Source organism: Canis lupus, chromosome 4, assembly GCF_048164855.1.
Source record: "Canis lupus baileyi chromosome 4, mCanLup2.hap1, whole genome shotgun sequence".
Taxonomy (NCBI): Eukaryota; Metazoa; Chordata; class Mammalia; order Carnivora; family Canidae; genus Canis; species Canis lupus.
Genome location: NC_132841.1, coordinates 67,493,863 through 67,507,925, shown reverse-complemented (window position 1 = coordinate 67,507,925; position 14,063 = coordinate 67,493,863). Strand labels below are relative to the sequence as shown.

Below are 14,063 nucleotides of genomic sequence, written 5' to 3'. Positions count from 1 at the left end.
TGAGCTGAAGGCAGATGCTCAACCGCTGAGCCACCCAGGTGTCCCTGATTTCTGTTTCTTAAGCAGAATCTTAAAAAGCCAAAAAATAAGTGGCCCAAGCTAGAATATGCATTGCTTTTGGAGCAAGGAGAATACGTGGAGAAGTAGGATCTTTTCTTTTATAGATTAATCACCTTGAGATTGTCTCTTGTATCTTTTAGTAGCTCTGACCTGTTAATCTTCGTTATAGTATAGCACATACAAGTCTTCAGTACTTAATATAGACAAATTAGAAAATAAAATGTAAGAACATTTTCTGGTTTTGTTACCAGATTCAGGTTTCAAAAATCAGTTTGGCTCAGTGTTTTCTTAAGCCCTTAACTTTGAGATCACTGTACAACCTCTCTGGGTCACGTGGCTATAGAGAAAGCCCTAGGCATATAATTCAAAAACCTGAATTTTCTTCACTGTTGTCAGTTGTATAATCTTGGATGTGTTGGCTTCCCCTTTTTTTTTCTTTTCTAAATCTGAATCTGTAAGATACGTCAAGTAACTTTTTTTTTAATTTTTATTTATTTATGATAGTCACACAGAGAGAGAGAGAGAGAGAGGCAGAGACATAGGCAGAGGGAGAAGCAGGCTCCATGCACCGGGAGCCCGACGTGGGATTCGATCCCGGGTCTTCAGGATCGCGCCCTGGGCCAAAGGCAGGCGCCAAACCGCTGCGCCACCCAGGGATCCCAAATAATTTTGTATTATGTCACGGACATTTTGAATATCATGACACTGTGTTAGAGTGTCCTATCCTCTGGATTTGTTGTTCTGATTTTGATTTTTGTTTCTAGCAGGCAGTCATCCTGCTTTAGGTTCCGACTGCCTTATGTGGACTGGATGCAATCGCAGTTTAGTTTTCAAAACTTTGGTTGTGTTGTTCAAGTCCCAGGTATGCCGACCTGGGTGGTAGTCCGCATCATAGTGTAGTACTCAAACCCCTTGCTGTGCTGTCTGAGGTCAGTTCTACATGTGTAGCATGGGGGCTACAGCAAGACTTCATTCACAGAGGACCTTTCTCTAGTTCTCTCCTCTGACTACTGCACTTTAGCTCCTAGGAACAACTTTTCCTGATCTTCTGGCTAGAAAACTGGGGTTTTAGCTTCCTTGTACTGTCTGTCATATGCTTCCCACAATGGGATCCATTTCCTAGACAAAGTGGTGAGAGAAAAAAATAATTCTCTCCATGCTTCTCAGATCAATAGTCTGTTTCCTAGTTCTCTGTCAGAAAAACTTTCTCTATGAATCAGTGCCTGCTTGGTGGCCATCAGTCGCAGGTGTGCAGCATCAGAACTGGGGGTTGCCTTGAGGCAGCACTGAGAGGAATTAAAAACCAAGAATCTCACCCCTGCCCAATACTCTCCATTGCCTTTCCTGGTTCTCTAGCTAGAAAGTTTCTTCGCAGATTATTTGACTGTTCCTGCTACACAGTTCGGGGTTATGGGCTGTCTTCAAGTCTAAGGTGGGATATGTGGGGGGAAAAAATCAGGAAATTCACTGCTGTTCTTTGAGTTTTGATTTCTCTCCCCAGCCTGCTTGCTTCTGTTTATCTTTGAGTCCTTATATATTTGCTTTATGTATTCTGCCCAGGATTTTTAATTTTAAGTGGTGGACAACATGGAGTGTGGAGTGGTGGAGTCTGCTTTCTTTATCTTAACTAGAATTGGAATCCCATCTATAAAATATGAATAATGACCTCACTATATATCTAGAATGCTGGCTTCTTTTGCTGCTTCTTAAGTGAAAAAGAAGATTCAAGTTAAGGTGTTTATATTAACAGTTTCCTTAGAGTCTTAGAAAAATCGTGTTCTACACATTTCTGTTAGGAAAGGAGCAAGATGGGACGCCTGGGTGGCTCAGCAGTTTGGCCCCTGCCTTGAGCCCATGGTGTGATCCTGGGGTCCCGGGGATCGAGTCCCATGTCAGGCTCCCTGCATGGAGCCTGCTTCTCCTCTGCCTGTGTCTGCCTCTGTGTGTGTGTCTCTTTCTCATGAATAAATAAATAAAATCTTTAAAAAAAAAAAAATGAAAGGACCAAGAGATTAATGAGAAAGTGGGCTGAGATTTGAAAGTTACCAGACTAGTTCTGATGGAGGATAGTGTTTTTGCAATTGAGCAGCGTCTGTCACCATGTCACTTACCTGGGCAGGTGTTATCAGTTTGGTTTGTGTTAGCTAATTAGGTCAGTGATTTATTCCTAGGACTGGTGCTGGATTGTCGACTTAAGAAGCACCTAAGATGCTTATTAAAAAAAAAAGTTCCCGATCCCAGTTTTGATTCTGGAGATCAGAGATCCATGTTTTTATTAAATCTACAGTGATTCTAATTAGCCAAAATTGGGAACTAAGTCCACAATTCCTTATGCAGATCCTTGGACACCAGATGTTTCTTGAAATTACAAATTTTCTAAAGATAATACAGTCTGTGTATTATACACCCAGTGGGGTCTGGGTTGACATCCTGTAACCAAATATGTTGGAAGAGCAGAATATTAGTATTTACTGTAAGTGGGATAAAGACTAATAAATAGCCTCATGTCAGTTCAGATCAAATTTTGCTGCCAAATTTAGGGAAAACTTCTGGTCTTAAGTGATTTGGGGGACTTTGGAATTATGAAGAGATTATGGGCCAATAGTGAATGAAGTCATGGGTATTCAAACTCTTTGAAGAAGGAATGTTTCCTGCCATTATCTTATTTAAAAATCTTTATCTTGGCCTTTAGGAGCCGGGCTGTCTGGGATTGATTCTCGTTTTATCACTTAAGTAACTTGCCAAAGTCACAGTTATTAATATCTCAGTGCCTCAGTTTTCCTATCTGTAAAGTGGAGATAATAAAGTTCTCCACAGGACTGTTATGAGGATTAAGTGAGTTAATACTTGTGAGGTGTTTAGAGTCATGCCTGAAATTTGTAGTAAGTATTACATGTGTATCTTTAAGAATCAAAATGTTCCACTTCAAGAAAAATTTACACATTGTTTTTAGAAAGGACTTTTGTTGTACTTTTAAACATTTGGTCAAAATTCCTTTAAAAAATGTAGTTATCTGTACCTTGGGTTACTCTCATATAATAAAGAATAACATGGTCAGAAGACAACCAAGAGAAACAAGATTTAGGAGATTCAAATAAAAGTAACCTTCAAAGAATCTAGTTGTTTTTAGTTTGTTTTTTCAGGTGTATAAAGTACATAGGAAAAGCTTAAAAGTATTTTTGTATTTGCAGTTGTGTATATTGAGTGCACTTTGGACTCGGATGTTTCATAGTGTACAAATTCTGTTAAAAGTAGTTTTCTCAGGACGCTGGGTGGCTCAGCGGTTGAGTGTCTGCCTTTGGCTCAGGGCATGACCCCAGAATCCTGGGATCGAGCCCCACATCAGGCTCCCTCCATGGAGCCTGCTTCTCCCTCTGCCTGTGTCTCTGCCTCTCTCTCGGTCTCTCATAAATAAATAAATCTTTTTTTTTTTTTTCTAAGTAGTTTTTCTCTTGGGGTACCTGGCTGACTCAGTTGGTGGAGCATGTGACTCTGGATCTTGAAGTTGTAGATTGAAACCCCAAGCTGGGTTGTAGAGATTACTTGAAAACCTTTTATAAATAAATGAATAAATAAAAGTAGTTTCCTCTTTGTTTTGTAGGCTTACATTAGGAAACTGAAACAGTAATAATACATAGCATTGAAGAGCACGAAGAAGTAGAGTATCCTTTTGGGCCAAAATTTAAACATAAAGCTTATAAAGAAAAGTTGGAATTGTGGAAGCTTTTGAAAGTCATTTTGGTGTTTTTTGTTTTGTTTTGTTTTTAAAGATTTTATTTATTTCTTCATGAGAGACACAGAGAGAGAGAGGCAGAGACAAAGCAGAGGGAGCCTGATGTGGGACTCGATCCTGGGACTCCCAGGATCAGGCCCTGGGCCGAAGGCGGCACTAGACCGCTGAGCCATCTGGGCTGCCCTGAAAGTCATTTTGAAAGTGACTTTAGCTCTTATTCATTCCTACTTTGAACTATAATGAACTATAATGTTATCTAATATTACAAAAATATTTTAGGGAGCATTGTGTTTGGTACTGTGAGGTGAGTGTACACAGACAAAAATTAATTTCCCTCAAGTAGCTTAGAGTCAGGAGTTGTCCATGAGTTGTTATTGTCAGAGTAGATACAGAGTTCAACGGGGCAGAGGTATTAAAAGTTTCATTAAATATATGGCAGTAGAATTGGGCCTTCAAGGTGCTAGTATTTGTTCAGAGATAAAGTGACTAAGCAGGAAGAAGGGTAAATGTTAATGAAGGCAAGGAAGCTTTTAGAAGTGAACAGTTTATTAGAAGATCATTATATAGTATGGGATTGATAAACAGTTTAAAATTTGGAAGTGCCTTAAGATAAAGGCAGAGTGGTACGGAGCTTTATTTGCTGAGCTGTGGAAGGCCCTCGAAGATTTGAGGCTGAGTTGATACAGAGATCTCTGGTAGGAAAGTAGCATGTCTGACATGTAATAGCCAATTCATATATTTGAGTGGTAGGTTTATTGTCATAAGAGCCTTAAGAAATCTTTGGAAAAAATCCTAAAGTAGTTGGTAGTTACTGCTGGAACTTGGCTACAGTCTTACTGTAGTGTTAATGAGAATTCCACCAGGAAATAATTTTCCAGAATTCAGATTTTAATCAGGTTTCGAACATTGAGGTGTTTTTTTTCTTACTAACGTTAGAAGATTTGATCAACATGCATACATGCTAATGCACATCTTTTTTTTACAGGTGTTAGTAAAATGGCCTTCCGTCATTTAATTGAGTTCACATATACGGCAAAATTAATGATTCAAGGAGAGGAAGAAGCCAATGATGTATGGAAAGCAGCAGAGTTTCTACAAATGCTAGAAGCTATCAAAGCCCTTGAAGTCAGGTAATTATTTTCTGAGTGATGCACAGTTATATTCAGTCGTGTACACCCTGTTAGTCAAGAATTTATTATGTGTGTCATCCCATAGAGAAATGACATTTTAAAATTAAGAATATATAAGGATCTATAAAATTCTGGGTACTGATTACTCTTTCTCTCACACTTTATTTTTTTTTCCTTATGTAAAAACTGCTAAGGTTAACTAAAGTAGCATCTAATAAAATAATAATAAAATAAGGAGGACTAGGCAGCATTTAAGGAGTTGCCTGGGTTGCTGTAAACTGTTTTGTTGGATTTGAATTGTTAGTTACACCAAGCCTTACTCTCAAAAGGGTTTGGCTCACCAAGATTAACCTAGTAGTGTTTTAAAATAAGCAAGGAAATGGACGAAGATAAATAGACCAGATGAGGGCGATAATCAGTGAAGTTAGAAATATGGTAGTCAATATGCATGCCATTTAAGTCTGTATACTTGCTAGAGGGCTAAGTCTAGCTCTGAATTCTGAAGCAAAGACAAAGGAAAGAAAAATCCTCAGTTACATTATTCGTGGGTATGAGAACAAATTAGTTGCTTAGGAGCCATTCCTGGAATTAAGACGCAAAATTTCTCATAAAAAGCATTAAGAAAACAGTAAATGATATAATGAGTAAAGACTTCCAACATCTTACATAATGAATGGTGGTGCCATAATACTGTGACTGAGAAGAGCTCTGGACTCTGCCTAGGTAATATCCTAGCTCTAGGTAATATCCTAGCTCTACCATCCTGTGGCCTTTATGAAGTTACTCAACCTGTTAGCAGCTTGGTTTCCTCATGCATCAGATGGGGATAATGGTACTTTCTACATAAGATTATATGTGAGGGCTAAGTGAATTAATGCATCTAAAGTGCTTGGCGTGGTGTCTGGCATATAGTACTCTAAATGTGAACTGGTGTCTTATTATTGTTTCCTGGCTCTGTTTCTTATCATGACCCTTGGTATAGGTTATTGGCATAACACTAACGTGTAGTTTGGTAAAATCAATTACAAATGAGGCAAAATAATTTAGTTCAACTCAATGGTATGGTTCAGTCAAAAGATATAATTTAGAATAATTCTAAAAAGTAATTGAACTGTAATCATCCAGAAGTACCAATTCTCTTAATGAGCTTTTAATTAGTTTGCTGAGTTCAGAATTAAGCCAAGAACTTCATGTGTATGTATGCTCTAATGCCTAGTGCCTGGCACATAGTAGGTGCATGGTATACATTTGTAAATGGATGGATGGGTGCATGCTTATTAAAACCAGATCACTATTCTCTTGTATTGAGAGCTGAGATATAGGTAGCAAAATCGAGATATGTTGAGGACATATATCTGATGATGTCATACCTTTTCAAAACGGAAGTAAAGGAAACATAATATGGATAAGGCAGATTTGTGGTTAAATCCCGGATGAGAACCTTCTGGAAAAATGTTCTATGTAGTCCCCTTGCTGGTCATAGTAGTGAGTAGTATCTCACTATGGGGAAAGTCCTTGGCAGCAGAACAATGGAACATATTCTGACAATAGCCTAGGTTGGATTTGGAAGGGTTAGGAATTGAGTTCATGTGTGTAGTCATTGGGAAATGAAGGTAAGAACAACTGGGCACAGCTGTTTACCCAAGCCTATTTATTTAGAATCTTTAAGGTTTATTATTATATAGGATCCTTACAATAATTACAACCATAAGTGCGTGCTTTTCAGTATAAATGCAATGACATGTTGAATTGTTTGTTGAACCAGTTAGGCATACCTCTGAAGGGTTTTGTTTTTTGTTTTTGTTTTAAGATTTTACTTGAGAGAGAGAGGCAGAGAATGCGAGCAGGAGCAGGGATGTGGGATAGAGGGGAGAGGGACAAGCAGACTCCCTGCTGAGCAGGGAAGGATACAGGGCTTGATCCCAGGACACTGAGATCATAATCCAAGCGGAAGGCAGGTGCTTAACTGACTGAGCCACCTGGCGCCACTCTGAAGAGTTCTTAAAACAGGAAGACAACAGCGTTATGTATTGGCTGTTTATAATCAATTCTGGAATAAAAATTTACTTGTGGTTAAATTGGTTAAGGCAACTCTGTATTGCGAAGATTATTATATAATGTTTTGCAGAGAGGTGAGTTAGGTGCTCCTCTCACATTTGCAGTATGCAAGTATCTTTGGAATATAGGGTCAGCTTTTTGAGCGACACTGAAGAAATCATGAGGACCTTATTTTGCTTTGCCGGAATTGCATTATTTGAAGCTGTAAAGGAGAAAATTCCTGATGTTTATTAGGAAGCAGCAGTTGCCTTACAATTTTTCCTCTTCAGCCTGTTGAGGTGTAATTTATATGTAAAACAATTCATCCAATTAATACGGAGTTTGAATTTTGGCAGTTATATACAGTGGTATAATCACTACCATAATCAAGACATGGGAACATTTCCATCATTCTAAGTTTTCTCATGACTCTTGTCAACTCTGATCCCCAGCCTCAGTTATCCACTGATTTGGTCTTTATTACTGTAGTTGTATTTTATTTAGAATGTCATATAAATGGATTCCTAAGTGTAGTTTTTGTGTTTGACTTTTTTTGCTTAGCGTTATGTTTTAGAGGTTTGTCGGTGTTGTTGTATTACTATTTTGTTCACTTTTATTACCAAGTAGTAGTCCATTGTATGGCTGTACCACCTGTTGATGATGGCCATTTAGGTTGTTTTTACCTATTACAAATAAAGTGGCTATGCTTTCATTTCTCAGTAAATACCTAGGAGTAGAGTAGCTGGGTTGAATAATAGGTGCATTTAATTTTTTTTAAGAAACTGCTAAACTGTTTTCCAAATTGTGCTATTTTACATTCCAACTTGCAGTATATGAAAGTTCTCATTGCTCCACCACAGCCTTACTAATCCTTGGTATGATCAGCCTTTTTTCATTTTAGCTGGGTTGGTAGGTTTGTAATGGTTTTAATTTGCATTTCCCATTCAACTAATGATGAGCCGTATTTCATGTGCTTTTTTGCTGTGTGTTTATCTTCTTTGGCAAGGTGTCTGTTCAGATCTTTTGCTCATTTTTAAATTGGGTTATTGTCAAGAACTGTGAAGGGTCTGAAATTTTATCCTATTTGCAAGCTATAAGTTGGCCTGCCAGTTTTTGGATGCTGGCAGAAGACATGAAACTCCTGAGTCAGAGAGAAAAGGACTTCATTTCTCTCATAGCATAAAGGAGCAGCATGAAATCTGTGTTACATATCAATTATTCTTGCCCCTCTTAGCCCCCACCCAGGTCCCATAAGGGTTGCACAGTTGCCTAGATGTGTACTATACTCAAAGGAGTTGGCATCACATCTGAAGAACACCTGACTTCAGGAAACGCAACTTTTTGATAATGAGCTGTAAGCACACCTGCCCAGAGGTGCCATTATCTTTATTGTAAGGGCCAGTAAATGAACCTGTCCTCCCCTCAAGAAGCATTCTCTTCTAAGGCTATTTGCTATACAAGCATTCTCTTCTAAGGCTATTTGCTATACAAGCATTCTCTTCTAAGGCTATTTGCTATACAAACAACCGTGAAAAGATCCAGAGCAAAAGGCTGTCAGTGTCTTTGTTTACAAGACCTGCAGAAACATGAGGTATCCGTGGAGAGTTATCTTCCAACGGTATCTTTGTTTCTATATTATTTTAGCTTCAGGTGAATTTTTCCATGAGTGTACTACTCTGTAGCCACTCTGATTAATCTGATCAGTAGGGACAGGTCCTAATCCATTCCATTTTTTTCACACTGGATTTAATAAGGTAGCTATCAGCAGAACTTGAAGCAGCAGGATGTGACTACCCTGCAGTGCTGGGCCTAACCATCCATCCACTCCTCTAAGGTCCTGGACTTAACCAACTGAATAAGTCCCTAGAAAGCCAGGTAGCTTTTTTTTTTTTTTTTTTTTTTTTTTTTAATTTTACTTATTTATTCACGAGAGGCAGAGGGAGAAGCAGGCTCCATGCAGGGAGCCCGAGGTGGGACTTGATCCCAGGACTCTGAGATCACCCCCTGAGCTGAAGGCAGATGCTCAACCACTAAGTCACCCAGGCGTCCCAGCCAGGTAGCTTTTATCTTTAGTTTCTATGTTGACTTTTCCAGTTAGCCCTAAGCATTAATCCAAGTATAGCAAGATCTTTTAGCACTTGCACAGTCTCTGTGTTGGTCCACTGGGAGGAAGTCTAGGGCAAGTCTGTCCATAATAACCCTGACCAGTGATATAATACTGACATGAATGCCTTCCAGGGCCCCAAGTAGTATCATTGATCACATAGGCTTAAGTCAGGCACAGGTTTTGTGTCACCTTTTTAATTTGGATGGTTCCCATTATAGGGAAAACTTCCGATATAGCACACATAAATAACAAGTCAGTTATTCCTTCAGGAAACTCCCCAGGTACCCAAAAATTGCCTTGTTTTGGACACATCACTCCAATCATTTGAGAACTGAACTGATCTACTGAAGTGCAAGTCATCATACTTTTGGAAGGGAAGGAAGTTAGTACCTGGTTCTCACATAAGAAGTATAGTCTTAGGGGCATAAAAGTGGGTTGGAAAGAAAGTGTTGTTTATGATTGTGTCCCAGAGTAGGACCTTCATCAGTCAGAGGCATGAGCCTTAAATGTAGCTTCCGCCTTTCCCTGATTGAACTTATTCCTTGTTTTTTGGAGAGATTCCTGAGAGCAGTCAGTTCAGTCCATTCTGTTTGTCATGTGCACCTGAATGCCAGTTGAGTGGTAATTATCTATTCACCTCATGAACTTTGGGAATGGTAGTGGGGCAAATATGGAATATGCAAGATCTTGGCCATCCCCTGCTGTTTCCAGAAGACTTCTCAGTATAGTTAAGGAAAAGATCATCAGATCATGGTCTGAGTCATTGGGCAGGGGAGGACAGATCCAGCGGTCAATTTAAAGTTGCTTGCGACAGTTGAGAGCTACATCAGAGCATTTTCCTACTGAGGAAGGCTATAGGGGCGGTTCTAAAGGACAAAGACCATTAATCCCTTCCTCCCCCATACCTCCTGGAACCTAAGATTTTTCTCTTCTCGGGTATCAGGGTTGTTCTCCCTCCCACTGCATAGAATTATTGTGTCCCATTCTAGTAGCTATCACTTTGCCTTTTTTCCAATCATCCCCTTCTCTTACCCAGACCTTTCATCCAGAATGGTCAGGGACACATAGGCATTTTTATAAAACCTAGAGACCCATTGTATCTCCCACTATGACTCACAAGGGCCACTCTTTTTGTTGTTGTTGTTGTTTTTGCTTGTTTTTAAGATTTATTTGAGAGCGAGCGAGCACGAGCTGGGGAAGGTACAGAGGGAGGAACAAGCAGACTCTGTGCTGGATCTTAGGATCCTGAGACCGTGAACTGAGCCAAAACCAAGAGTTGGACACTCAACCAACTGAGCCATTCACGCAGCCACAAGGGCCAGCCACTCTTAAGTGTACCTGGCAAGCGGTATATTCAGCCAAATGATCATTATTTTTAGGATCTAAGGTGATTCAATTCAACAAGAGAATCCAGATAACTGAACTAGAATTAAGTTTGAATCTGCTAAGCCCACTTTTGACTGGGCTGTCACTTGGAAGAGACATCAACCAGACTGTGCCAGGGTTGCCATTGCAGGGGAAAGAAAAGAATTGTGCCTAAGAATGGTTAGGGCAGAATTCAAAATTTTCAATTAGGTTTCTATAATTTCCCACCCATTTTGTCTTGATCCAGGAAGCAGCTGAGAAGAGATGATCCCTTTCTGGGGATAGCTGAATTGAATGACTGAAATGCCTTCCTCAGATTTTTTGGACAAAAAGGAGATAAGGAAAGTAGAGTCAGAAATTTTTGTGAGTCAGTGTTCAAGGAAGCTTCTGCAGTGCTCTATATTATCTTAATCTGTGGGTGGTAGGGAGCTTGAAGGGTTCATCAGTACCTTGACTGTCAGCCAATTATTGAGTAGCTTTAGGCACAGAATTATCAGACTGCAGATGATCCAGAAAGCTAATAGATGACATAAATTAGTCTCAAGGGCACAGTGGTATGACCAGAACTAGCAGATCAGTCTGGAACAGCAGCAGTATAATCTTAAAGTGTTAGCAGTGGTGAGGCAGTACTGATAGCCCTGGGATGGGGCAAAATGTCCAGTGTAGTCAATTGTCAGAGACAGTGCTTTGCACGATGTAGCCTCCGTCGTGAGACAAACAGGCCTGTTTTTGGTGGGTGTCACTGGGATCCAGTGGTAACTTCTGCATCAGAAGCATAGGGTCCTTTATTTTATGCTCAGTCTGTGATGTTGGATATGTCACCATGTTGAGAATAATATTGGATCCAGGGGGTCAGTGATGGAAGTCTAGGCAATGCAGTGCAGGCTCGATCAGCAGCTTCATTCTGGTTAGTATTGTTAGAGAACAGGCCCTTACCATGGGCATCTGAATCAGTGGTCCAGATAGTTTGATCAGCAACTGCTGTATTTCCACAGTTGTGGTTCTGAGAATAGATGTCTTTAATATGTCAAGATTTCCAGCTCTTCCAAACAGCTAGGTCATTGGCAGCAGCCCAGAGTCAATAAATTATAACATGGTTCATTGTGGAGAATGTTGTTCAGAGTTGTGAAGAAAGCTTTTGAGTTCTGCCCTCCGAGCACAGTGACCACCACATCCACTTTTGTTTTTTTGTAGTGGTGCTAAAGCTGAGCATTTTCAGCAACCCAGGGAACACCATCAGTTCTTGAGTTTTAGCCAGACCATCAGTGAGTCAAAGACCCCATTGATCTAGTGGCTTTCTTTGGGCAACAGAGTGGGGGAGCTACCATTTTTTTCATGTAAAGCCAAGAGGTCATCAGCTCTTTCTTGAGTGTCTTATTCTTTTCTTTTTTTAAGGTTTATCTATTTGAGAGAGAGTGAGTGGGGGAAGGGGCAGAGGGAGAGGGAGAGAGAATCTCAAGCAGACTTTCCCCTGAGCATAGAGCCCGACATGGGGCTCGTTCCCACGACCTTGAAATCATGACCTGAGCTGAAACCCAGGAGTCAGACACTCAACTGACTGAGCCACCCAGGCACCCCCTGAGTGTCTTACTTCTTTTTGATAAGTGAGACTTGGGGGTCAGGTTTTACCTTGCTGGTCATGAAGTTGACATCCTGCCAAATGGCGGTATCAAGCTAAAGAGCCTCAAAGCCTCAATGGATCAGGTATCAGTTTCAGCAAGAGCCCAACAGCGAATTAATCCTTTCTTTTCAAAGGAGTGTGCCTTATAGATGTGTCAGGGAATTGACAAGTTACAAAACCCAAGGTATACCTTGTTGATGGAGCCTGACTACCTTTGCAGAAGTTCTAATGTGCAACAGCATCAGTCTCAAAGACTTCTAGTTCAAAAGGGCCATTAAGAGTTGTAGGGCCCCCAAAATTGAGTATGTGCCACAGCTTGATGAGCAACTTCCAGTGTAACCTTTTGGTTGGAGCCCCACTTAAAATATACTGATGTGGGTCGCTTGATTGGCTCAGTGGTTGAGCATCTGCCTTCAGCTCAGGTCATGATCCCGGGGTCCCGGGATCAAGTCCCACATCAGGCTAGCTGGAGAGAGCCTGCTTCTCCCTCTGCCTGTGTCTCTGCCTTTCTCTTTGTCTCTCATGAATTAAAAAAACAAAAACAAAAAAACGCTGATGTACAGATTAGCTGATATAAAAAAGTAGAATGGCTAAGTGAGGTACATGCTATATCCAGTACCCAAAAAAGTTCAATAGCCTGCCGATCCTCATTTTTGGTAGGGAGAGGAAAAAGGTAAAGAAACAGTTTTTCTTTTACTGCTGCTGAAGGGATTGAGTGTGTGAATCCACCTGCTTAGTCCCAAGAACCTTAACTTGATGAGCAGGCCCCTGAAGTTTGTTGAGGGTTTATTATCAACACCTACTGGTGGGGATGTCCTAACATTGCAGTCAGGGCCTTTTAGACAGACTTCTAGCATGCCGGTCAACAGAACATCAATATAGTGTAAACTTTAGTCATCACAAGACACTTGTGCTTAAACCCTGATCAGCTGCTGGTGGCATCTGTCAAGGGGTTTCTTCCAGTAGTTCTTCTCTACCTATGGCTCTTTCCATTTGGGACAATCCATCCCTTGTCCTTACAGAAGAGGGCAGTGTAAATGCCATACTAATTCCTGCTGTACATTCAGATGTCAAAGCAAGAACAATATGTAGACTCCGCGCCATGCACAGGGTTCAGACAGCCTCCCTTTCCTGCTGTGAACCTTGCCCGAATCCCATCAGTAGGATGTAAATGCCTCCTCTCCCCTTGGTAGGATGATGAATTGGGACACCTGAATCTAACAGAGCCATGAAAGTTTGGGTCTCTCCTGTTTCTGAGTTTCCTCAGCATCCTTGGATGGGTACATGGTGTCTTCACTATACCCTTGGGAACAGGGAGACCTTGGCTTCACCCCTAATTATCTTCCTCTAAAGATATGGGGGCAGTGGGAAGGTAGAAGAGGAAGAGAGACTGGAGGGAGAGAGTGACTCCATGCCAGTGAGCAAGGCATATTTACTTTTGGTTTCAAGCAGATGAGAGTTGCATGTGGCTTGACTAAACAAATCTCAAGTGTTTTCAGCCCATAAAAGCCCCCTATCAGCCAGCAAGGTCATCATTACTGACACTATCTATATTGGTTTTGAAGACCCCTTGATTCAACTGCCTTGTACATATTGATTTTCATTTGGGGCCATAAGATTTTTTTTTTAAGATTTATTATTAGAAAAAAAAAGATTTATTATTAGAGAAGGCTCACAAGCAAGCAAGGAGAAAGGAAGAGAATCTCAAGCAGACTCAGAGCCCAATACGGGCTTAGTCTCAGTATCCTGAGACCTAAGTGGAAATCAAGAGTCAGATGCTTAACCCACTGAGCCAGCTAGGGACCCTGGGGCCTTAAGATTTATATGTCTTTTGGCTGACTCAGATGACTTGCATACTCTGGTGACTTTTTAAAAAGAGTGTACCGTAATCTTGGACATTTGCTGCTCTGTTTTCACAATAACAACTCTTATGTTTTCACCTGGTTTAACATAAAAGTTAGGTGGATTTTCAGGAGGCCTGACCATAACAATTTATATTGTTTTGGATTC

General features: G+C 40.5%; 1 protein-coding gene across 12 annotated transcripts in view; it reads left to right on the top strand.

The window, feature by feature from the left end:
* The window catches only part of ZNF131 (zinc finger protein 131), a 31,220-nt gene that overhangs the window by 4,250 nt on the left and 12,907 nt on the right, over positions 1-14,063 (top strand). For 7 of the 12 annotated variants that reach the window (XM_072824726.1, XM_072824727.1, XM_072824729.1 and 4 more), the window contains one exon: positions 4,779-4,923. In XM_072824726.1, coding sequence (XP_072680827.1) covers positions 4,779-4,923 — 145 coding nt within the window. Of the gene's footprint in view, positions 1-4,778; positions 4,924-14,063 lie in introns of those variants that run through there. The other 5 variants (XM_072824738.1, XM_072824733.1, XM_072824732.1 and 2 more) reach the window with 3 other exon arrangements.